This window comes from Neltuma alba, unplaced genomic scaffold, assembly GCF_004799145.2.
Source record: "Neltuma alba isolate B1F8T4 unplaced genomic scaffold, ASM479914v2 tig00013697_pilon, whole genome shotgun sequence".
Lineage (NCBI taxonomy): Eukaryota > Viridiplantae > Streptophyta > Magnoliopsida > Fabales > Fabaceae > Neltuma > Neltuma alba.
In genome coordinates, this window is record NW_021637860.1 from 78,436 (window position 1) to 105,152 (window position 26,717).

General features: G+C 35.6%; 2 protein-coding genes across 4 annotated transcripts; one reads left to right on the forward strand and one right to left on the reverse strand.

The window, feature by feature from the left end:
- Positions 1–12,458: 12,458 nt before the first annotated feature.
- LOC114738841 (auxin response factor 19-like) lies at positions 12,459–21,245 on the forward strand. The gene is made up of 13 exons (XM_028926897.1): positions 12,459–13,228; positions 14,782–14,894; positions 14,988–15,083; positions 15,554–15,610; positions 15,741–15,896; positions 15,999–16,083; positions 16,388–16,478; positions 16,554–16,718; positions 16,804–16,999; positions 17,336–17,474; positions 17,944–19,811; positions 20,293–20,483; positions 20,576–21,245. Exons 1-13 carry the CDS (start codon positions 13,186–13,188, stop codon positions 20,754–20,756), a joined length of 3,381 nt encoding a protein of 1,126 aa, XP_028782730.1. The 5' UTR covers positions 12,459–13,185; the 3' UTR covers positions 20,757–21,245.
- A 1,311-nt stretch (positions 21,246–22,556) lies between these two features.
- LOC114738838 (20 kDa chaperonin, chloroplastic) lies at positions 22,557–24,931 on the reverse strand. 3 transcript variants are annotated; one of them, XM_028926893.1, is made up of 6 exons: positions 24,806–24,931; positions 24,373–24,568; positions 23,698–23,877; positions 23,416–23,571; positions 23,079–23,156; positions 22,557–22,900 (listed from the first exon to the last, which is right to left on the reverse strand). In XM_028926893.1, the coding sequence occupies exons 2-6, from the start codon at positions 24,547–24,549 to the stop codon at positions 22,727–22,729; spliced, it is 765 nt and encodes a 254-aa protein (XP_028782726.1). In that variant the 5' UTR covers positions 24,550–24,568; positions 24,806–24,931; the 3' UTR covers positions 22,557–22,726. The 3 variants fall into 3 exon arrangements, with proteins under 3 accessions (XP_028782726.1, XP_028782727.1, XP_028782728.1); XM_028926894.1 differs by having other exon boundaries at positions 24,778–24,849; XM_028926895.1 differs by having other exon boundaries at positions 24,373–24,564; positions 24,806–24,826.
- Positions 24,932–26,717: the final 1,786 nt, after the last annotated feature.

Consider the following 26,717-nt stretch of genomic DNA (forward strand, 5'->3'; position numbering starts at 1 on the left):
AAACTGACTGACTCATGCGTGCAAGGAAGACTAAGGCAGGTATGAAGATTTCTTGTATCCTACGAAAGAGGGGCAACGAAGAATGAGGAAGCCAAACCACCACCATATTATTATTGAAGCTGTTCTTATTCTATTCAATTTGAATCCCTTCATCTCCGAGATCGCAGACATTATAGTACTCTCTTTCAGATCCACCTAATTCACTGTCTCCCTCTTGCACATGGCTTCCCTCTCTCATTCTGTTGCCCATAATTGAGCATGTTCCTTCACCTCCCTATTTATTTATACTTATTCATGAACCATCCAGATTCCTTTTCTTTTCCTACATAATTAAAACAAAAATCTTGTTTTGAATCCATCTTCATCTCGAACTTCCATCATAGTACATGGCTAAGAATATGTTGTTTCTTTTGCCCTTTGACGATCAATTGATGCTAATCATCTCTCTATATGGGAAGAAGGCGGGCAAAATTAACGATGATAAATTCTCAGTCTATTTTCCAGTTGTCTAATATTAAGAAATCGAATTAGAGATGAAAGAAGTACGTGGAGGGTCAAATCAGAAGCAGGAGTAGGGTCGTAGTCACAACGCGTTGACGATGGAACGGCCATGAGCAGAAGGGAGGGCTCCACGTCATCTGAAAATATCATCACACGGTTGGGTTGTCAAGTGGGCCCACTCTATTGGACCGAATCTTAGGCCCACGAGGCCCACTCCACGTCCTCCTTGTCGGACAGTCCCTTCTTCTTTCATTTCCATTCATGTCCCGCTTCCCTTTTCTGATGCAGACTTTGCCTTCTTACATCTCATTTTTCTTCCTACTGGGGACGCCCCCCTAAAGTAGCAAAACATATATTATTTTCTTCACTTTTATATTCCGAAAATAAATATTTTATTTAATTTTTGATAAACTTGACGATGCTAAAGGTGTTCTTCCCAAATGGAATCTGGAGAGCAAAAGAAAAGGAGAGACAGTCCTATGATGATTACTACTTTGGCATGCACCTGTAATCATTGATTATTCCCTTTTGATTAAATTAAATGATCAATTATAACTATAATATTAGTGATTTGTACATGGTGCTACTTTGTTATCATCTTTAAACGGATAAACTTTACTTAATTTTTTCTTCTTTCAGGTCCTTGGTGAGATTTTTTCAGGTATTTGGTAACGGCAATTGGTGAGATTGTTTCATTTACGTATTGATGTATTCCGAAAACCCAGTATATACATATGGAGGACCATTTTTTATTCTCTTTCCCAGGGGGGAAAAAAGAAAGCACATACATGTCATGATTAGTTTTATTGAGAACCGAAAGAAAGCATCCCTCTGGCTACGTTTTTAATGGATTACTGCTCTAAATGAAGTCAATATGACTAACGATTTATGATGATGTTCCTCATAATTGGTTACTAGTATGATTTAAGGCTAACTAATTCATTGGGAAATACAAGGTTTTGACTTTTGAGTAAACATCATTGACAAATCAGACATCAACGCTCTTTAACTGTTACTTTTAACGAACATTATATTGACGGGATATTATCACTAATATCTACTCTATAAGTTGTAAACTACTTAATTATAAATGCAGAAAATCTCTGATCTCTCGTAAATTACCAACATAGTCAAATAAATTAACTTAACTTTTATATATAGGCCGAACAATGACGTTTTCGTTTGAAACGAATGTCGACAAAAACAAGATATATGCCACTAGCTATTATAATTAATTAATATAATTAGGTCCAAGTTCGTTGCTTCCTATGCACAGTTCTGGAGTATTAGAATTAAGCTTTAAATGGGTGGTCCAAGTTGTGAGTGCGAAAGGTAATAGCGAGGGAGAAGCAGTGCAAATGTAGAAGGAGCTTTCATTATCAAAGGGTTTGGCCTCTCTTTTTCTCATGATACTATATGGCTTTGTGACATATCTGAACGTTGAAATAATGAATCTAAGAAATGTGGCCAAGTAGACTCGATCCTTTGGAATTATTAATTAAATTATTATCATTATAATTTGATGCCACATTCTACCTAGCTAGCTAGCTAGCTAACCCCACATTTCCTAGAGCCCCCAAATATATTGTCGCCCTCCTGATGTATACTAAACAATGATCCTAGAATCATCTGGCTATAACCAAGATATAATAGAGATGCGACTCTTTTTGAAGGGAAAGAACGAATTAAGTAGCCCTATACTTTGCGATATCATTATATATTTTTCAAAGAAAATTTTTCCAATCACAATCTTATCATTACCGCTCTAGAAATTTTATCTACTAAGACTATAAAACGAAACCCAATGAAGCCACTTACCCTTTTATTGATGATAAAGACTTAAATTAGAATATCGATACTCTTTGTGTGTATAAAATTTGCATAGGATTAGTACTTCTCGTCATAAAAAAGTGTCAAGTTCTTCTCGCCAGTAAACTTTTTAATAGAGGACTTTTCTACAATTTTCTTTTTAGTTATTGGCAATTAAGACACGAAAAAATTGTGAATCTAAATGAATATTTAGCTAGGCTCATCATATTTACACATATATATAATTGATTTCACTGCAGAAAAAAAAGAAAAAAAATCGTGGGTATTTATTTTCGGTGGTTGAGAATAGCAAGGCAGACAACAGATTTCTAAGGAACATGTAAGGATATTGGAAACTCGGATAACAGAAAACCAAATCGAAACTGCCCAGCTGGAGCATTTGAGCTCAAAGGAATTCGAAGGCTATCCCCTGGGCAGAGTTAATTAAAGCGGTAGAAAACTACAGACGTGCTCGCTCCATAGTCCATGCATTTTTATAATTATATATAACATATGTTTAACTGGTTTATGCAAGAAACTAATAAAATATAATTGTTCAACTAATAAGGTATAAAAATAGGTCAACTTTTCATTTATACCCTTAAAGACCTGCTAACCTGCTTTCCAAAATATAATCAATGGTCCGTACAACTTTGAAGGGGCTAGAGGTAAGATAGTCCAAACATGAATATTTTGAACTAAAAAGAGATTTTAGAAGATCTCTTATAAAAAGAGACGGATAAAGTAGTTCATTAGCGAATTAGAATAAGTAATAATGACATGGGATATTGTGTGTGTGTGTGTAATGACGGATGACCAACTCAAATCAACATAAGCGGTGAGAGCTCTCGTCTTTTTACCTTTATAAACCTAATTGAAAGGGGTTTATTCTTCCTCCACACTACTCAAAGAAAAATTAGTATCTGTCTCCTTTTTATTTTTTCCCCCTTTAAAAAAAAAAAATGGTGGGGAGAAAGAAGTGGGGGAAAGGGCGTGCAATAATTGAAGAGGAAGGGGAAGGAAGACATTAAAAACGGAGCAATTATGAAAAAGCATAATGAAGTGAATCTCAATAATAGCACGCCATTAAATATTTTATTGCCCAGTAGAGCCTTAAGGGATTGAAAACCCCAGAAGCTCTTCTGCTGCTTCTAGCTGCTGTACTGCATTATTAAACATCCTTGTGTTTTAGCTTACCACCCTACAACACTGTCATTGTCGGCGGTAGAATTATCGATTAGTATATTTCCACTTTTTCTTTTGCGTCTTTGCCTCCTCTCCCTTTCATCTTCTTCCACCTAATGTAGTATCTCTCTCTCTCTCTGGCTCTTGACAATTTTAAGCAACCCAAACGTGGCCCTGTGTCAGATTCAGCAGACACAACTAGAGGACGTGTTCCGTCCTTCTATGGCCACAATTTTAGTTTATTCACTTCTTAAATTATCACTTCCATTATTTTTTTTGGGGGTTTTTTTTTCTGAAAATGGAATCTGTTTTAATAGTTTTTTTTATTAGGATTTTTTTTTTCGCATTTGATTATGGACGGAACACAGTGTAGGGAGATAGGGCGGAAACAGTTATATGTGTGCCGTTAATCTTGGTTTTTTGCTTGCTTGTGAGGGCTCCATTGGTTGATTTGTACTCCAAGTTCACTGTATGTATAAATCTTTGGGAATTCCACATGCACGTCTGCAGATTTCCATTTAATATAACTTTTGTCGCAGCGTTTTTTTTTTTTTTTTAAATTCCAAATCCCTTCACAGCAGTCATAATATTGAATACACATAATATATTGGAAGAGCCATGGCCTCTGAGTTAGGCTTCTGTTGGTATTCATCAGTGACATTCTGTACATAATATGACAAAACTGGAACAATTATCTCTCCTTTCTATTACTATATTTGCTGTAAGATATATAGTAATAGAATATAAATCGTATTATTTTGTGCAATTATTTTCTTTTTTACACATATATGTATGCTGCATATGATTTAGAATATACTATCAATATATAGAATTCCTCATAATGTGGCTCGGACAGGGAGAGAGAGGGGGGGGGGAAGCATTGTCGACAGGCTCCACTGGGCATGTTCCGTTTGGTGGAACATATTAAGGTAACTTCACTGATTGGTTCATATCATAGATGAATGTGTATATTGACTCTGACTATATTTTAATAAAGTTTGAACAGCTCATATATCAGAAAAAACATATAGTTAATATAATCGATCAGTCTAAACTACGTCCATTGAAATTGAAAATATTTTAAAAAGAAAATTCCCAGAAGGCAAATTTTTTTCCCACAAGGACTAGACGAGGAATAAGACGTGCTACTTAAAATTAATACAAAAACGAAAAGGGCAATTAAGACGTTCATGCATGCATGTGGATGAAGGCTGATTCCAGATACACCTCAAAGGCCCAGGTCTGTATCATCCTTATTGAAATAAAGTAAACCAAACACGTAGAAGATCAATTTTTTTCCTTTATTTTTTTGAAAAAGGAAGACGGTGGTATATATATGATTAAAGGAGAAGGGGGTCAATTTGATGAATAATGAAGGACAGGTAATGTGTCACATTGGAAAGAAGAGAGATGAGAATCAAAGAGAAGAAGATGATGGATGGTAATCACGTCAAAATCGACGAGTCTTTGTCTTCAAGTTGGGATTGATGGATTGAACCCCACCTTCTTAATGGTGCCAATGTGGCATTAAAGTGCCTCTACTGATTTATGACCCCACTTGTGGTTTTGTGTGTTTCTGTGTGTGCGTGTGAGTATCATCAGTTCTTGAGGGTACTCTTTCCTAAGTGGATAATACCAATGCAACTTAATTTGAGTCCCCTGTTCAAGATATGCTTCAATCAGATCACCTGGATATGCTGACCTTTGTGGCTCTATCTCTCTCCTCTCTCTCCCTCTCTCTCTATCACATGTCTTGTTTTATTGTCTAATCCTTAATTGTAAACATACAAATATTATTGAGGATGATTAATTCTTCACTCTACATGTTAAGATGTGCGTTTATTTCATCTGATACCTCCACTTAATTCTAACTTTGTGATATTAACGTGCGCGCTTTTTTCCTCCTTCTAAAAGAATTCCATATACTCCTCCACTTCTATGTACACTATAGAGTTAATATTATACTGCAAAATAAGTTTTACATTGATCAGAAGGAGTACTAAAAAGGCATGGAGTAATTCTTCATTAAATCATGGCCAGTATCAATTCTATATATAAGATGAACTACAGCCTTAAATCATGTTACAAGGCTATAATAAACATATGAAAATAAACTTGATCGCGAGTTAAGACGTTGCCGTGTTATTGGTTTTCGTTCTCTCGTAAGATTAACAAGTAATTAATATCTTTTGTTATAGTTGAAAGTTGAAGAAATAATAATTAGGATTTTTGTAGTAGCCTGGGATGCCACATAGGAAGTAGTAAAGTGTAACGTCAAATAGTTTGAATATAATTTAGTCGATCTATTACAAAAGACAAATAGTTTACATGCTTGTTAATATTTAAGATGTTAATTAAGATGCAAATCATATATACTTGCGTACGAACTTACCTGTGCGCCAACCTATTGATTCACGCATTATTAATTTATAAATTTGGAGTTTCATTTGATTTGACTCGATCAAGATGATCACCTCTAATTAAATAATTGAATACACCACGATATATAAATTAAATTAATCTCACTTCTTCATTAGTCTTTTCTACAAAATATTCGAAACTTTTCTTGTCATATCGATCAATTTTCCTTGTTTAATTTGAAGCAACTAACTAGCTAGCTATATATTACTCACAGACTGCCATTACAGCCTGGTTTATTAGGACAGCCAGCAAGCATCACTATGTATTGTCACCCCCTAATCATCCAAGAAACAATACAAAAACCATAAATACTTCAAACCCCACCACACACACACAATATCATATATATATATATTTATATAATATTATACCCTCCTCTCTCTCCCTCTCTCTGTTTCTCTCTCCTCCTGTTTGATGTATGCTAAATCCAGCAGTGTAGGGAAAATAAAAGATTAAAGTCTTGTACGTGCTTAACGGAGCGGTTATTGGGGATCCATCACACAGATATTCATGTCCCGTCATTGTCTCTAGCAGTACTAATTAACATCGCACGCATAAAAAAACTTGTCGCGCGTTTGTGAAAAACTTGAGGATTAAACTTTGTTTAGTGGAGAACCATACCATGATTAGATTAATCAAAGACATTCCCCTTCTCAAAACAAAAAAGTTATATATAAAGAAAGGCACACCTAATGATTTTCATCATCAGAAAAGCAATTAATTAAGATCCAGCTTAATCTCACTTTTATAATTCACTTTCTTGCACATTTTGATGACCCCTCTCGTGGGCACACTAAGGGCACAACCATTTGCGTTTGTGCCTAAGATGCATCGATCATGATATTCCCTTCGCGTGCCCAGTGCCAGAGGCAACGGAATTTTACAGAGATCTATTCTTTTAATTAATTGCTTCTCAAAATCAAGCTTCATCACACTAATTAATACTAATAATCTCTTGTTATTCGAGCAGATGCTGTTAAAGATCCATCGATATATTCCGAGCGTTCCTTATAATAATTCACTTCTCGTATTAAGTGAAAATAAAACAGATCATTTACGTCAGATTCTATCAGCATTATCAAAAAGAAATTAAAGAAAGAACGATCGTTTAAGAATCGCTTCGTTAACCAAAGCCAATTCGAATTTGAGCTGTGTCACAAGACTTGAACTCAAAGCTTAAAGAATATCAAGTTCCTTTCAATATTCATCTAGTGAAAAAAAAAAACGCACTTTACACCATAATTTTAGAAAAATCGGGGGGACAGGCACGTAAGTATGCGTATCAGAGTACCATATAGGTGATGATGATTGAAAGGTTGAAACTTTGTTGGGAAGATACGAAGCTAGCCAGGTAAGAATATTACATATGTAGAGAGGGGTGAATTGAAATCGAATATATGTGACAACCAGGAAGGATCTTGTTCCTTGTCACGATTCAACAAACGATGGTGCCATGTGGGGTTGATTTTAGTAATGGCGGACAAAATTGATTTCTGAATCGGATTAGAAATGTTTGGGTGTCTGTGGCTGTAACATAAAGTGGTAAAATAGCCCATATATTATACCTAGCTAGCTTGCTTGAGTTGAGACGCAAGCTCCATCATATTCTTATTCTGGCCACCGATTTGCTGTGTTTCGTCTTTTCCTTGTTTACCTTATTTTCTTTCACGTCATCTAGTATTCTTTTTTATTCTTCGTGGCTTTCATTATGATTCCATAAATATATGTGCGTTTGTGTCATTTGTGATTTACGTCAGCTCCTAAACAATTAATATGCCATATTAATTACATGAATATATTTATAATTCTCATTATATTTCTCACTGATGATTTTAAAAATAATGCTAGTGATAATTAGAATTATTACTGTCAGGTCATCTCCCTCGTTAATTAAGCGGTGTTACTTATTCCTCATGTGTATACCTTTAAATATAATCAATTTTGAAAATATCAAGTGATTGATGTGATTAACATAGATTATTTATGAGATATAGCGTTTTTAATCTATATGCGTGTTTCTAAACAAAAAGACAAGGTAGTTACATTGTATTGTATGCATATTTCATCATATGACGGGATTTTCTCTGAGATTACTAATTGACGGTCTAGTATATATGTTTCACAAATCTGAGGCTGGCATAGATATATGGAATCAAAGACGTGAACTTTTGAATAAAGCGAAAGATTAGGTGCGAATTATAGGATATTATGGTGCATATTCCTTAATATAGTTTAATTAAATGAGAAGGAACTTAATTAAGTGTGTCTGCGTGTGTATGATGAATATGGAAAAGTGGTCGCTATAATTAAGATAAAAATTAGGGTTGCACTCTTTTTCTTTTTGCTCTATCTCTCTCTCTCTATACTTTTTTCTTTTAGTTTTTAGGATATTCTTTTGGATTACCATGAATTCTATATATTTCTGCCAGTCATAGCCAAATTCAACAAGTATATATTGGAAGTGAACCTGATTCGTACTTATCCTGCATAATTATATAGAGATAGTGCATTTAAACTTAAAGTTATTCTACGATATATCTCGTCAGCCTTAATGCATGTAGCCGTAATTATAAGCGCGTGTTTGTAATTGAACATTGAAACAAATTAATAAATATGTGATTAGTACCTAAAATATGAATAAATATGTGAGGATAGAATGGATTCAGTAAACAAATATTAGTCAGCCGATCCAAACTTTAAAAGGACATAAAATGTGGACATAAAATTAGACACCAACAACACCACCTAATTGTGCGCTCGACAAATTCATGATACACCTCGTGATTAAAGATTGATTCTTATTATGCATTTTTCCGGCGAATATATTGATATTTTTAAACCCAAAAGGAAAGGTGAAAGTGGACCCATAACAATCGTCATGATGCGAACTTCCATTCGCATGTGGCAGATTTTTTTTTTTAAAAAATTGTTTTGCTTGAAGAAAATTTACGCTAGCTTTTTTCTTTTTGTTGGTAAGGAAATTTGCTAACTTCATTCGAGGTCGTGATAATGGAATGAGAGTTGTTGGGAAATGAGTGTACGTAATTGACTCCTTTCAAAAGCCCTTACTGAATTCCAGACGTGCAAAACTGGGAGATTAAGAACTCCATGTGGGTTCCATTTACATGAAATTGTTATACGATTTATTACAAGTTCAAAAGACTCTTTATCTTCCAGGCCAGTCTTTTAAAAGCAAGTTCTCTCAATTTATGCTCATGACGTTAGTATTTTAGTTGAGAGTTCAATATCAAGGGGAAGGCCATTCACAAAAAGTTTTAACCGGTGACAGGTCAGGTAAAGAAAGGCCTTTTCTCAACTAATAGGCTAATGGTACGTAAGGGGAGTTTGACAACCCTACAATTGCTTAAGAAAAAAATATTTTTACATAAATTTAGACAAATCTCATTTCACATACTTGTTTCGTATATTATAAGATTGCTTTTGAAAAGTTAATCCCATCACCCCCGATGTTTTGAAATTTCACGCTCCCTTTAGACGTGCTCCCCAGAAAGAAACCCACCTCTTTCTGTATATATTGTGTATATAGACATTTTAATTTATAAAAGAAATCATATTATTAATAAGTTATCAGCAATGTAACATTACTCATGTGTCTCTTTTTTTGACCCCGTTACTTGTATATAAATATTTCTCAGTCTTCGTGTATAACCATGAGACTCATGTCATTACAAATTTAAATCAGTAATCCATCTGTACTTTAATTTTATTCTTTAATTTGTACAAAACTGAATATGCATTTTCATTTTTTTGACCGTGTACCGATGGATCATAATTTTAATAAAAACGAAAATTCTCGTCACTTGAAGAAGTTTGATTTATATCTCCAAACCATCAAATCAAATCAACAAAATCATCAATATTACTAATATGAATAGAAATACATGCTGTTTTAATTATAAGGGGTTAATACAATTTTTGTTATTTTAAATTTGCCCTTATTTTGATTTTGGTCCCTTAAATTTATCTTCATTTGAATCATTAATCCTTATATTCTAATAAAAATCTAGATTATTTTACTCCTTGAGAGGTCAAAACTTAGAATATAAAACCTGAAGAATCAAAACTAAAATGAGAACAAATATGATTGGCCGACTAACCTTTCATGCAAAATGAGAACGGACTTTTAGTGAGATTTTCAATTATTATTATTATTATGGTCTTTCTATTCTGTCATATATTTTGCATCAGATATTGACTTTAGTTTATCAAAGAGGCAACAAAAACTTCTCCTAGAAGCCATGCTGATTTGAAGATTGTTCAAGCATTAAATTGAGAGAAATTATTTTTAAATAATTCAATTTAATTCGCAAAAAAAGTTTCAATATTAAATGAAAAATCTTAATTTGGGAATGCCAGTTTGAAAAAAGCAAAATTCTATATATGTTCACAAATATTCATTAGGCACGTTGTTTATTTTGTTATGTGAAGAATAAATGTTTTACTGTATGATGTAAATTACGTTTCCTCCCCCCCCCCTTTTCCTGCATTAAAGCAATAAATTCGAGCACATGTGCGTGAAAAAATTAAGTAGGCTAATATATATATATATATATATATATAACAAATATCCATCCAGGCTCAAGAATAATGCTAATATCTGAAGTTAAAAATACCAAATATTAGGGAAGACTTATTAATAGCTACTATACCTTACTATCCCTTGACAAGGAAAAGATGAAGAAATGAGGAATGTGATGTTGAAATTTTACTTTGGTAAATTTAATGTGTCAATTTATGTGCACAGTTTTAGAAGATTAAGATATTATCGTGCTCTTACTCGAATATATTATTGTTAACATCAACCGATGCGTAGCTGATAAAATTTAAAACATGGTTGCTCAATAATTTTAGCCCGTGTTATAGAACCTGCCTCGGTAATCCCATACGGCAAGTGGGGAAAACTGATCAACATCAATGCGATCAATTTTGTGACACAATTATTTGGGATGAACATCATAATAAATTAAAAACCGTAATTGACGTAAGACCTATGCCTATATAAGCGCCCTAGACGACTTGCTCGATTTATATTTTTCTTAAAATTTTCTCTCAGAAATGAAAAGTTCCATCCGGTGTGAAAATTGAAATAGGGTTAAACTAGCACCTCGATGTATTTTGCCAAATGCGGCATCCTAAAGTATTTTATGTCCATTATCTTTAAAAAAAAAAATTTTAGATGCATCTAGCATTTTATAATATTTGTAGTGTAATTTTATTTTTAAATTATTAAATTTGTCAGAAACAGTTATGCTTTTAAAGTATTATTTTATAAGCAATTTTAATTTCATCATTAACTCTTTAAAACTCTATTAAATGAATGTATAGCAAACACCATAAGTGTTTTTTTAAAGTGTTAGATGCACCTAAAAAAATTATCTCAGGCTATTAGATGCACCACAAAATATTTTATAACACTGGATGTGCTTAAAAAAATACTTTAGAGTATTAGACATATTTGATAAAATACTTTGGCAATGTTAGACTCACCTTAACCTATTAAATTATCAAGTAAAGGGAAAAAAAATTGAAATGGTTAATTACACAAGTTTAATACAAATACAATTGCAAATAATAATTAAATTAATGTATTTAATAAAAGGATGACATATCGCAACCCGGTGAAGGCAAAACTGTGACATGTGAAGATTTCCTGCTTTTGCGGCTAGTGGCCGTCCTAGCGCGTATATAAAAATTCTTCCTTTCTTTTTCTTTTTTTGACACTTTTTTACGGGTCAAGAATCAAATGCTACTACTTTGCATAATACGACATCAACAGAGAGTTTCAACTTTATTTGGTGGGGATTAAGCACAGTATATTAATACAGGATCTCTTAATTCATGGAAGAAAAGAAAAGAAAATACGTGGATTATAGTAGCAATTGTGGGATTATCTTCTAAATTATTCCCTTAACCTAATCCAACTTTTGGAAATGTTTGGGCCTAGAGAATCATTAAAATCATGTTCACATCTGCCTTTTTTTCCTTCCCGTGGGTCCAAACATCCAAGACGAATCCCCACAAATAAAGGTTAAACAATTTTTTAAAAAAAAAGATTATTAACAAAATTATCGCCACGTCCGAGAACATCACAAGGGTGATAAAAGATAAAATATTATTAGACTGTACTTATCCCAAGTTCATGTACCAGATCTCCATAAAACGTTGTTACCATAAAAGGTAAGTTCTATCATCCAACGGCCGATTGTCAATGTGACCCCCCCCCCGCCCCTACGCCTAAATCGCTTACCTCTAACCTCTCCCCTGATTGACTCCAAGTCACAACCTTTTCTTTTCATTTCATATCTCACGAAATGCGAATTTCAGTGGAATCTGAGGTGAATTTTGGGGCCCAGATTTTTAACCACGGGGAATTTTATTTAATAAAAGACCATGATGTCTTATAGTAATTATTTAAAGAGCGTTATTAATATGCTCCTGCTTTTTTAATTTTTGACTACCCTACTTCTTTAATGAGTTCTTTTAACCATGCCTGTCTGATTGATTGCTTCGGGTCTATATTTGATGTCGGCTTGTTCACATAAAGGAAAAAGCTGTCTTGCTTTTGTTCAGCCTCTGGTTTCCCGGCGTCAAGTCAGTTTTCTCACAACTTTGATCCCGGCGACAATATTCTGCTGCCTTGGTCCTCGGAAACTGAACTGACTACCCATTTCCTGTTTCTTCCATTCCGGTTACTCCCCTTTTTCCTTCGACGGTGACTGATATGGTGGCCGGAGGCTGTCTATAAGTTATATTTTCATCTGGTTGCTAAATATTGATGTGGCTTTCTTTTCCGTTTTATGGATTCCTTTGTCAATTGGAATAGCTATTAAAGTGTTTCTGTGGGATTTTGGCTTTTTGGGCACCAACAGCAGTTTTTACATGCTTTTACATGCTTTGTTGATGCCGATGTTTCAGCTGCAAAGTTCTGGTTTTGGCGTTTTCATTCTAGCAGAAGAAGTCCATTCTTTTGGAATTTACTCCTGATCAAGATTGCTCCTACTGAAAAAGGGGCGTTCGTGTTGAGTTTCTCATCCACCTCTTTAAACATTTCTGGGAAAAGGGTCTGCTTTTTGTTGTTTATACCAGATGTTATTAGACAACTTTGTAGCAGAAAGTAGAGGAGATTCTTCATCTTGGTGGTCGATTTTAGAGAATTGTCTAACTGTGAAGAGTTTGTGAGCAAGGTTAAATCTTGGTAAATAACGCCAAGTGTTGAATTTGCCGGGGTTATCATATTTATAGGTCGTCATGAAGGCTTTACCGAATGGCTACTTGCCTAATTCTGGCGAAGGTGCGTTTTCTGATGGCTCATTGTCTCGGACTTTTAGTTCTCCTCTCTCCGATCATGTTTTTGTAATTTTTGGTGCACAGACCCACCTCAGTGACTCTATGGATGGTTGGTCTCAAGGAAAAAGCTTTCTGATCTTTCTGGATTAATTTATGTTTCATTTTAGATCCAGTAATTATCACAAGTTCGTGATAGTTCATGTTCTTGAAATTGGTACCTGTTAAGTACATGCAATAACCAATAAATGGAAAATTGATCTTCGGATGAGTTCTAACAGGGTCTGAGGAAACAGAAATGGGAGCGGGTGCTTCATTTTTCTTTTTTTAGCGGATACTAGTTTTTTCGTTGATATTTTAGTTTAGGTAAATTAATGTGTTAGGGTGGCTTATTATCTTCTCCTGAATAGGATGTGTCCCCTTTTTAATCTTTTCCCCTTCCGCTAAGTTTTAGACTTCTTTGAATTAGTCCTCGATTCTTTAGCCCGAATGCGTCTTTGACATATTTTCTTTGTGAATGGTTTACAAACTTCTGGAAATCTGCTTTTTTTTTTTTTTCCCGGTTGCAACTGGAACTGTTGCCTTCGGAAGTTTATTTTGATCTTAAGACGGGCATAGCCGGTTTTAGTTTAGCTGGAAAAAATTAAGTTGGTGAATCATCCTTTTTTATTTTCAATCATTTTGGTAAAAGCAGGTCTTCTACTCTTGTTTGTATTCCCTCTATGCTTGATGGTATTAGAAGTCCCATGGCTTCTCTGTTTTTCAACAAAATCAAATGCGATCATATTCCAACCCTTGTAGTTGATGCGTTAGTTGATTGTTGTATTAAGATTTACTCAAGTTTTTCATGTACAATCAGTTATGGTGAATATATTGGTGGTAATGAATCTAATCTACAGATAACAAGATCAGGAGAATGGAGAAAGAATTCTGGCAAAGAAAATGTCTTGGTGGAGTATTTTAAGTTACTCTCCAGTGAGGCATAATGCCTGTTAAGGAATTTTCAATTAACCTTTTGAAGCTCTGCACTCTAAGCATGTTTTAAGTAACATCTTCTCTTCTATAGTTTGCTTAATAAACATGGGCGCAAACTTTGCCCTCCAAATATTCATTGGTTTTTCCTGTCATCTTCATGTCCAGGAGATAAAATTTTTATTTTCTATTGCAAGAAGCTATTGTCTCAAGTTGTTAGATATTATTTGAAGTACTTAATGCTTGTGTTATGCTCCAAAGTACAATATGAATCTAATTCTTGAGCATTATTTTGTAATACTGTAGTGAGAGCCTTTGCAGCAAGTCTTGACTCTTGGTTAGTTTCACCCACAACAATGCTTCTGAACCAAAGCCTCAAATCAAGTTTTCTGTTTCCTTGAACTCCAAAAGCATGTTGTGTTTATTGTCTTTTATAATGTGATTGGATTTTCTTCCATATTTATTTCTACTGTTATGATCATATGATAAAGCGTTCTGAGAAATGTTGAATATAAAGTTGACTTCTATCAATTTTTTATTTCTCTTTTTCTATCGAATGGAGTAACAGTATGTCTGTTTTGGTGACAGGGGAAAGAAAAACAATCAACTCAGAGTTATGGCATGCATGTGCTGGACCCTTGGTTTCCTTACCTCCTGTTGGAAGTCTCGTCGTTTATTTCCCTCAAGGACACAGTGAGCAAGTATGGCACTCACGTCTTGATTTTAGAGATTGATTGTTCTTCATTTTGGTGTCCGAGTCTGATGGAGTTTATTTTGCCCACTACAACTTTCAGGTCGCAGCATCCATGCAAAAGGAGGCTGATTTCATACCCAGTTATCCTAACCTTCCGTCCAAGTTAATTTGCATGCTTCACAATGTTGCATTACATGTACGTGGACTGGGCTTTCGCTGTTATGCAGTATTGAAACCTTGCAGAGAAAACTTTTGTAATTTTGCAGAAAGAGATTATATATATACACATACTTCTATCTGTAGTGAGATGTGTTTTCCTTGGGTATGAAGCTATATTCATAAAGATCTCCCTGAAATTTTCGGGTCATCCATGGTTATCTGGATAAACTAGTCTAGTAGGACGATTTTGTTTTTATTTTGACAAAAAAAAATGCTGTCATTTCTGGATGAACAAATATCTATAATTTATTATATTTGTTATCAGCTGCCACATCATGGATTAACAGTATCCTGAATTCCTAATCCTATTGATGGAAAAATTTTCCCAGCTGAGTGTATATTCCTTTGTTTTTCTTAATGCGTTAGTTTCTGAAGCATTTGATATGATGACCTGTATAGTTTTCTTGAATAGAATATATATTGATGTTACTTCATGTTTTGGATTAGGCTGATCCAGAAACTGATGAGGTCTATGCACAAATGACCCTTCAACCTGTAAACAAAGTAGGTCAGCTGTTCAATCTGATTATCTGATAACTTACTGATTTGTATCTTTATTCTTTTCCCAATCTTTTTTAATCCTAACCTTAATGTGAAACTTCATCAAGAATTGTTTAATATGCTTGTTCTTCAGTATGACAAGGAAGCAATACTTGCATCAGACATGGGTCTGAAGCAAAGCCGACAGCCTGCTGAATTCTTCTGCAAAACTCTTACAGCTAGTGACACAAGTACGCATGGTGGATTTTCTGTACCTCGTAGAGCAGCAGAGAAAATATTTCCACCTCTGGTGTGTAGAACTTTCTGATTTAGTGTGACAAGATCTACAAGAATTTCTGTAGTCACCATTGGAATATTCCCTTCCTATACTAATTAAAAATGTTTCTGATAGGATTTTTCAATGCAACCTCCTGCTCAGGAGATTGTTGCCAAGGATTTGCATGACAATACATGGACATTCAGACATATTTATCGCGGTACTGCAATTTCACATTTTCTTGATGCCATCCTCCTTTAATGAATCGTTTTTGGAAATTATCTTCATGTACAATCAGAATCTTTAATTCTATAGAAGACAGGTATAATCATGTCAGTCAAGCAACCGTATTCTGGTTATGATGAAACATGTTAAAAACTGATTCTGAAGACTAATACTCTCTGTAGATGTTGCTTAACCTTGGAATCACACCATGAGCGCTTCAACCAAATTACCATTGTGGACGATCCGTTATTGATATTTTGAACACTTCGATGCTAAATTTGTTAATGCACGAATTGCAGGACAACCAAAGAGGCATCTGCTGACTACTGGTTGGAGTGTCTTTGTCAGCACAAAAAGACTATTCGCTGGAGATTCTGTTCTTTTTATTAGGTAAGAAATATATTTATTTTTGTGGAACTTTTAGGAATATATTGTTCCTCTCTTGTTGATCATTTTTTTTAATAGGGATGCAAAACAGCAGCTTCTTGTGGGTACAAGGCATGCCAATAGACAACAACCTGCTCTCTCTTCATCGGTCATATCCAGTGACAGCATGCATATAGGCATTCTTGCTGCTGCAGCTCATGCTGCTGCAAACAACAGCCCATTTACCATATTTTACAATCCAAGGTACTACATCACATTAGATGATAACATGTGATGGCATCTTTTGAATATCTGTGACTGCCTCTTACAGTCTTGGTTAATTCAACAGAGCTAGCCCTGCAGAATTTGTAATTCCATTGGCCAAGTATAATAAAGCCATGTACACCCAAGTTTCCCTTGGAATGAGGTTTAGAATGATGTTTGAGACTGAGGAGTCAGGAGTTCGTCGATACATGGGTACAATTACAGGGATCAGTGACTTGGATCCTGTGCGATGGAAAAATTCACAGTGGCGCAATCTTCAGGTTTTATTAAAATATCTATGTTCTGTGGAGAAAGAATTTATGTATTACTATAATAAATAACACGGAGAATAGGAAAATTATAATTATGCTTGGATTTCCCAGCTGCAGAATTGGTGACTCGAATACTTCTCTGCTGCTTATAGTTTCTAGAAAGCTTAATAATTCATACAAGCGTTCTTCATTTATCTAGTTGAGTGTATCTTATAACGGGCATTAATGTTGAATGCCCTAGGTTGAAATGTCTTCTGTTTCCCTTATATTTTGCTTTGCTGAATATTGAACCTCTGTCTTAGCAATTTAGCTTATTGAAGCTGTCAAATTTTTAACTTATGCTAGGTTGGATGGGATGAATCAACAGCTGGTGAGCGCCCAAGCAGAGTATCAATTTGGGACATTGAACCAGTCGTTACTCCTTTCTACATTTGCCCCCCTCCTTTCTTCAGGCCCAGGTTCTCCAAGCAACCAGGAATGCCAGGTGGAAACCTCCCTGCAATCTATGTAAACGTGGAACAACTTCTAGTAATGTTTTGCTAGATTGCACTCTGCAGTAAATTTATAATTCAGTGTCTAGGTATAATGATGATGAACCACATGAACTGGGTTCGATTCCAGGGGATATGTGATTAGCGTCAATGAACTGTGTGATATAGAAGTTAAAGTTGTGAAGGTTATCTCTGTTAAAGCTGAGCCAATTAGAAAAGAGAAAATTGGTACAATCTGACTTCATGTGAACTTGCTTGCGTATGTCCTTTCACTACCATTTTGCATAACTGTGCGAGGAAAATGATGTAGTTATATTCTTGAGTCTTGCTGCTTTTCCAGTGCCAAAAACTAGCACTCAGAAAGCCTTTATGATGTATTGACGTTCCTTTCCTTTTTGAGTTCATCACTTTGGATGTTGTGTACAGTAAGAGGGTTGATCATCCCTTTGATTTCTTTTGCAGATGATGATTTCGACATGGAAAATGCATTCAAGAGAGCTATGCCCTGGCTCGGCGATGACTTTGGCATGAAAGATGCCTCAAGTTCAATGTTTCCTGGTTTGAGTTTAGTTCAGTGGATGAGCATGCAGCAGAACAACCAGTTATCTGCTACACAATCAGGAATGTTCCCATCTATGCTTTCATCCAATTCCCTTCAGAATAACCTCAGCACTGATGATCCATCCAAATTATTGAGCTTTCAAAACCCTGTCCTCTCTGCATCAAATCTTCAATTTAACAGACCAAATTTACCAAACCAAGTCAACCAATTGCAACAAGCCCCAACATCATGGCCTCAGCAGCAGCAGCAGCAGCAGCAGATGCAATCCTTGTTGCAAGCACCTGTAAACCAGCTCCAGCAGCAGAGGCAGCAGCCGCAGCCGCAGCTGCAGCCGCAGCCACACCAGCTTCCTGAGCCACAAAATATGACGCCGCAGCAGCAGCAGCAGCCACCACCCCAGTTGCAGCAACAGCGAGTACAACAACCACAGCAGCAGCAGCAATCATGTCAACAGGCCATTATAAACAATGGGGTGATTGGTTCTAGCCAAATTCCAAATCCGAGTGTGCAACAATCAATAGCCTACTCTCAGCTTCAGCAGCAGCAGTTACTGTCAGCCAGCATGCCTCTTCAGCAAAATATTCAATCAGCTAGCAAAAATACATTCCCACTCACAACCTTATCACAAGATTCACAGTTTCAGCCACAGATAGACCCACAAGCTACTCTCTTGCAGAGGCAGCAGCAGCAGCAGCAACAATCCCAATTGCAGATATTCCAACAGAGCTTGTCACAGAGGGCCCCACAACAACCCCAAGTGGCTCAGTTGCCACCACAAAACCTGTCAGAACAACAGTTGCACATACAGTTGCTACAAAAATTGCAGCAGCAACAACAGCAGCAGCAGCAGCAGCAGCAATTTCTTTCTCCAGCTAGTTCACTTTTGCAGCCTCAGCTGCTACAGCAACAGCAAGCACATGTACCAAACCAACAACTACCACAGCCGACTCTGTCTCAGCATCAGCCTCAGCCTCAGCAGCTCAGCAACAATGCATTATCTGCAGAGAAGCTTCTGGTCAGCAACGGCTTTTCTTCTTCACCTCTGATACAACCACAACAGGTTCCTTTGAATCAAGCCCAGAATACACCAAAACCACTTACAACTACCAAAGCTCCTTCTAGTCTTACAGATGGAGATGCCCCGTCATGTTCAACCTCACCATCAACTAATAACTGCCAGGTATCTCCACCAAACCTTCTGAAGAGAAATCAACAAATGCCAGCAACATTAGGGGGGAGCTTGGTGGTTGAGCCCACAAATAATCTGGTACAGGAGCTACAGGGAAAGTCTGACATCCAGGTCAAACATGAGTTGCCAGGTGTTAAAGGGCCTGATCAGCTAAAGTATAAAGGGGCAATAACTGATCAATTGGAAGCCTCTTCTTCTGGAACATCTTATTGCCTTGATCCTTGCAGTGTGCAGCCAAACTTTACCCTTCCCAATTTCTGCATGGATGGGGATGTCCAATCGCATCCTCGGAACAATGTTCCATTTGCCTCTAATCTTGATGGATTAACGCCTGATACTTTGCTCTCTAGAGGGTATGACTCACAAAAAGATCTTCAAAATTTGCTCTCTAACTATGGGGGTGCTCCGAGAGATATAGAAACTGAGCTGTCGACTGCTGCTATCAGCTCTCAGTCATTTGGTGTGCCCAGCATGCCCTTTAAGCCTGGCTGCTCAAGTGATGTTGCCATTAATGAAGCTGGGGTTTTGAATAATAGCTTGTGGGCTAACCAGACTCAGCGAATGCGAACATATACTAAGGTTTGTTGTTTGTCAATTTTTATTAGTGCGTATAAGTTCTTGATTTAGCATATTTGCTGAATTCACACGTCAATTTTCGTTGCACTTCATACTGTCATGCAATGCAAAGAAGGTGCAAATTGAGTGGAGTAGAGATCTTATTTGTTCTTTTGATTTTAATAGTTCATTTGCTTTTAATTCACATGTACATTCACCTAATGTTTGATGGCTAACTAGTCTTGGTTCTCCTTTTCGTTTTCTTTCTTTCTTTCTTGTATTTCTTGCTCAATGTTTATCACCCATGTGTGTCATGAATTTTTTCTCATTACCAAGTTCAAGTCTAAAAGGATTAATTTTAACTTTAGTTAGCATCTTTTCCTTGATGGTTTAAATTATACAATAATCAGCCTTGTCTTGGGAACACTGTGCCCCCTTGAAATCACCTTTTGCTTTTTGTGATTTATACTTTTGGTGGTAAGCTTAATGCTGCTTTAAAATGCAGGTTCAAAAACGTGGCTCCGTTGGAAGGTGCATTGATGTCACTCGTTACAAGGGATATGATGAACTCAGACATGACTTGGCTCGTATGTTTGGGATTGAGGGGCAATTGGAAGATCCTCAAAGGACTGACTGGAAACTAGTATATGTAGATAATGAAAATGACATTCTTCTTGTTGGAGACGACCCTTGGGAGTGAGTAGCTAATACCTCCTAGTTTGTTCTATCATACCTTTTCAGCCCTCTTGGTTTGTTTCCTTAACATTTCAACTTATACTTCTTTGCAGAGAATTTGTGAGCTGTGTTCAGAGCATAAAGATACTGTCATCTGCTGAAGTACAGCAAATGAGCTTAGACGGGGATTTAGGTAACGTTCCAATATCCAACCAAGCTTGTAGTGGAACAGACAGTGGTAATGCATGGAGGGGACCATATGATGATAACTCGGCTGCCTCATTTAATCGATAAAGATGTCAGAGCAGTCTATTTGTATATTATGAAAGCCCGAGGACCAACTGTGTCCTTGACAGTTCTGCTCATTGTCTTGCCTCTCTATGACTGAAGAAAGGAGCCATAATCATTTGAAGTGATGCAGCTGGTTAGGTATAGTAGGAGATTGTTGCCCAAATGGATTCTAATGGGGATAAGTTTAGGATCTTAGATGTAGAAGTAGCAGATTCGGTTATTGTTCTCGTGTTATTGCCTCAAATCTGCATTTCTCGTTGCTGCTGTTTTAGGAAAATTTTTCCCCTTTTTGGCTAAATGCAGCGGTATAGGCCAAGTAGTGTATAATAGATGGTTCTGATATGAAATTATTTTTTGGTTTACACTTCATAACTCTGTAAATCATGTGGTGAAAGTGCAAAATGTTGTAACCATAGTGATGACTCGGACGGTTGACAATGGTTGAAAATTCTAACTTTTTTAGCAGCGACCAGGCTGTTTCCTAGGCGTCAATATTGGGGAGTTGCATTGTGGATGAGGAAAAGCTCGTTTGTTTTGGACATGTTTTTTGGGTGTTGCGTGTTTCATTTTGCAGTTGACTTAATTTATGTAGAAGATACATCTCAGCCGAACTGCTTCGTAACTGTGCTCAAGTGTATCTTTCTCCACAGAAAAAGTTGTGATTCCTTGGTAATGTTTGTCTGGGGCCAGAATTCTCGAATCTGGAAATCGTCGAAACGAATCATGCCAATATCAATAACTTCTGTTAGCCACGGATTTTAGAACATGACCGATGAGTTTAGCTCCTAAACCTTCATATTATCATAATTTCTCTTAATTGAGTTTAAAGGAATAAACGAATTGTTTTTCTAAGAGGAAAACTAGTCCGCCGGTTATACTAATTTATCTTAAGTCTGAATTAAATGTTTATAGTTTGACCAAGCATTATCTTTGGATGTGAAAATCGTTCTAATCTTCTAACCAAAAAAAAAAAAACTGTTCTAATATTAATTATTTTAATTTATAAAGTTTCGTGGAGTTTATGAATTTTTTTCATTTTATTTAACACTTTAACGTGCGCTTTTACAAATGAAATTTCATATGATCTATACATTAAAATTAACAGATCAAGCAAAGTTCAATCAAAACAAGATAAATTATAAAAATCTGAATCAAAGTTGAAGCAAATTACAAAGATTCGCCGATTACTTTTTTAAATGAAAGGGGCAATGTTTGTGATCCAACATTACCATGACACCCTCATTTCCACCAGTTTTTTTTTTTTAAAAAAAAATCATCTATAAACACAATTCCACTGAATTTCTTTTAACTGAAGGGAAAATATATATTATCCCCTTTAATTAAAACTTCGTTATATTAATATTGTATTCAGTTAAATGATGGATAATATTTTGTTATATTAGGTATTAAAATAATTTTTGGATAGAATTTAAACTAATAATTCACTTTCAAGGAAACTCAAACTCAAATTCTAGTAATCACTCTTATTAGAACTAATACACAGGGCAACCAAACAAAGCCACGTCAGCATCATAAAAATGCAAACATCAATTGATGTGCTATTTCCAAGGTCCAGACGAGCTTCGTATGAACTCATTTTATGGCTGACAATCTTTTACTCCAACCCTTGACCCACCAAGTATCTAAGAAGCATCGGGCTACATTTGATCGGAAGTTTGAAAAGGTGATGGGCATTATGCGCTAATGGCACATAAAGTGACTCCTATACAGGTTTTCCCCAGCCTTAGAGACACAACGTTTTTTTTTTTTTCCGTTTTGGACTGAATCTTAAGAGACACAATGTTAAAAGGAAAAGCTGCAACTAAACGAACTCATAACAAGAAACGTCCTCCAAAAACAAGCTGCAGAATCGCAATCAACTATATTTCAGTCGTTACAAACAAAATTCCATCTTCCTCAAGACAAATACAAAACATGAAAAAGATTAACTCATCAGGCCCAAAAAGAAAACACTAGGAAAGGACAGCCATGACATCTGAGACCCTCAAGGTAATGTAGTCAGATCCATCCTTGCCCTTGAAGTCATTCCCCGCATACTTGGAGTACAGAACAGTGTTTCCAGGACTCACGGACAACGGTTTTCTGTTGCCTTCCTCATCTAAAGGCCCTGGTCCAGCAGCTATCACCTGTTACATCCAAAGCAGAACAGATTATGGTCGACCACTAGAAACTGATGCAGTAAGATTACTTGGAACTATTACATTGTTTTCGCACCCAAACACTCGTGTCTAAATTTTAAACGAAACACCTGTCTACCCCAGAAATCTTCTTGTGATAACTTTATCATCAAGTTAGGAAGCATACCGTTCCAATAGATGGCTTCTCTTTCGTTGCCTCCGTCAGTAACAAACCCCCTGCAGTTTTTTCCTCAGCTTCTGCAACCTGTGTTAATATTTAGTTAATTGATACACCCCACGTTCAGTATCCCAAAAATCCTAAATATGACAAAAATGAGTATTTTTAAAAAAGGAACGCCCGCATAAAAGATAGAAACTTCAGGTTAACAAAAGCTATGAACAAGTTCACAATATACACATGCCTAAAGGATAAGAGCATTTTATGATAAAATAATAGATGATCCAATGTCATGCTTCCCTTCCAATCCCGTGACAACATATGAAAAGCTCCAGACAGGGCATACCTTGATCAACACCCGATCATTCAAAGGTTGAAGATCCTTGATATCATCCGTTTCAAGGATGCCGACAATGTCATCATCCTTCAGTATGAGATGCTTTGAACCATTAAACTCCACCTCAGTCCCTGCATACTTTGAATACACAACTTGTGCGCCAGTCTGTACAACAGAAATGCATAGCATCAATTAGAATTATAGTACACGCCCTCAATGACACCCAAGAGAAGATGATGTGAACAGATAGACAACAAAAGGGTTTAAGAACCCTTGTTAAAGGGACGATACCTTCACAGCAATGTCAACTTTACTCTTCCCAACTGTCTTTCCCTCTCCAATAGCAACCACTTCACCACCCTGAGGCTTTGTTTGAGCAGTTGTGGGAAGTAAAATCCCACCATCAGTCTTCTCTTCAGTATCCTTAATTCTTACCAGCACTCTGTCACCCAAAGGCTTGATCGAGGTATACTGCATAAAATAATTACCAATCAGCCATGTGTAGCATAGATTAGGGAGAAATAAACTCTACAAACAATCACAAAAAAAAGATAGAACATCATGTATTCCTAAATAGTTAGGTTCAATTATAAGGGCAAAGTGATTACCTAAAGCATCGATTTATTGAACAAATATTCAGTAAAGATTCATTCAACTAATATTTTCTATCGGGTTCACTGCTCACCCACAATTGGGTGCAGGAGTTTATAAATACCAAGAAGCACGGGAAACATTTATGTCCAAAAAGTCACATTGTATAATTTAAGCTTCCCCATCTCTGCATAACCGGGGCAAACTCGCAACTAGGATGACCTACAGAGGGCCAACGCATCCCGCAAGAAAGAATATTAACGACTACAAACAGAAAACTACAGCCGTGGCCATAATTGTCTAATCAATATTTGCTTTTCCTTTTTTCCTTTATTAAAGCTCTTCGAAATGAACATGAGGGCAACAACAACATACCTTAGGGGCAACAACAGTTGCGGCTTTAACAACCAAACCCCGGAACGACTTTTGAGTAAGACCACCTATTCTTACGTGTCTGGCAACAGAACATTGAACCATCGAAGGTCGAAGACCTTCGAACGAAGGCAAATTCACGGTCGAAAACGATGATGCTGTGAGTTGAGCGGTCGCCATTGGAAGGTCTACGGCCTAACTGCCCACAAAATCAGTAGAAGAATAAAGGTTATCTAACATACTCAACTTAATGGCAGGAAGCAATACAGAAAAGAGATAGAAAACAGAAAACTCGCAGCACAATTAAGCAGCTTGAATGTCAACGTAAGTACAAGGGCTAATTTTCCACATTTTCCAGGAAGCGAGCATATTAAGCCAAAAAAAAAAAAAACTGACTTGAAGCTTTACCACAGAAGAGGATAGAATAAGATGATACCTAAATCAGAAGTGAGCTAACTTAGTGTAGATTCTAATTTGCGACCGACCTTTGGGAGGGGAAGAACGAAAGCGTTGAAGAAATGAAGATAAAACCCTATAAAGGATTGGGGTTTTTATCAGATAGATCCTTCTAGAATTCTCAGGAACCGAGTGTGACCGAGTAGGCCTCGATGCCACTCGGGCAGGCGGGTCACACCGTTCATTTAGGGTAACAACAGTTTTTCAAAAAAAAAAATTTTTTTTAAGGTTTTTTTTTAACCAGAAAAATAAGGTTAACTAGGCCTTTCAATTTCAAATTAAATTTGATTTCAAGGGCTGAACTTTGTTTTTTTGGGCCAGCTCAAGGGCAGAACTTTGAAAGCAACGTCTTGCAGGTGATTTTATTTCGGTTCCACCTCTAATTTTATATAATATTATTAATTCATATTTCTTAATATATTATGAAAATTTAAACTCTTCTTTAAATTACTCACTGGCATCTTAAAGTCTTGTACATTTTTTTATTAAATTTTTAGTGCAATCTACTCAATAGTATGGCATGGGAATTAAAAGAATTACATGTCAGATGCGGAGCTTTGTTTTGTTTTGTTTTTTTTTTGTTTGCCAACAAGGTAGAGATTTGTTATGATCATTAAAATTATTTGAATATCTTAATAGCTCAACTTTTTTTTATTACAAATTGCAGTATTCTAACATTATTAAGAATTTCTATTTACACTTTCAGAATTTTTGCGCTTTAATTGGTCAAGGTACGTGCATATTATTGTTGATGAACCTACTAAGCTCTTTTTTACATTCTATCGTCTGCAAGCTAGCTGACATTTTTTTTTCTCCCCAGAAGTAATCGTGTGTGTGAGAAAGAGAGATAAATAAAATGGATAAAACTTAGGTTTGACTGTTTATATTTATTAAGTCAAATTTATATGTGAATTTATAGGGTACATACACATTTTGATAATTATTGCTTATCCGTCCCTATTGTAAAACCTAATTAATTTGAATCGATCAAGAATATTAATCAAATTAGTTAAGATGATATATATTTTTTTAAAATACCCCAATCATCTTCTTTAATTTTTTCTTTTCCTCTTCTACTTGATTATTATTGAAGGAATATTAACAGGATTAATTTAAAAAAATTAATAAACATATGAAATAAGTATTATATATGGGACAATATTAACTCTCAAATTAGATCTTATATTAAAAACTGGAGGAGTAATACCAAAATAACTAGTGTTTATATTTCATTACATAAAATTATTATTGCACATACACATTTTAATAATTAACAACAGCAAAATAATAAATGTCAATATAAAAATTTATAAGTTCTAATTTACATTATAAGTGCTTCTACAAAAATTTACAGGCGTTCATAAGTAAGTTTACAAATACATATAAATACTTTAACAACTAACCATGACAAAATAATAAATTAAGAATTTCACCTCATAAATATAAACTATCTCATACAGGTTTTGTGAAAAGCATAACAGTTCAGTTCGAAAACATATATGCAGTCTGTTTGGCATAGCGTTTCAGAGGACACTACTATAGAATTACAAATATTTGACGCATCACACTTAACGGTTATAACAAAAACCATCAAATAAGGTGAGGCAGAATTTGCCAAAGGAAAACTTGACGGTTTTAAAAGGAACTCTCATATATTTTATAAGAATACTTGACGGTTCTAAAAAGGAACCGTCAAGTATTCTCAAACAATATTTGATTATTTCTTTGAGAACCATCAAGTTTAATAATACTTGATATTTTTTTAGTACAACAATCAAATATTTGGGAAGAATATTTGTTGGTTATATTGAAAAACCGTCAAGCATTTGATTTTAAAACCCCCAAATCTGTTTATTTCACTTAACCTGATTTTGAAATTTTAGGCGCCTTTC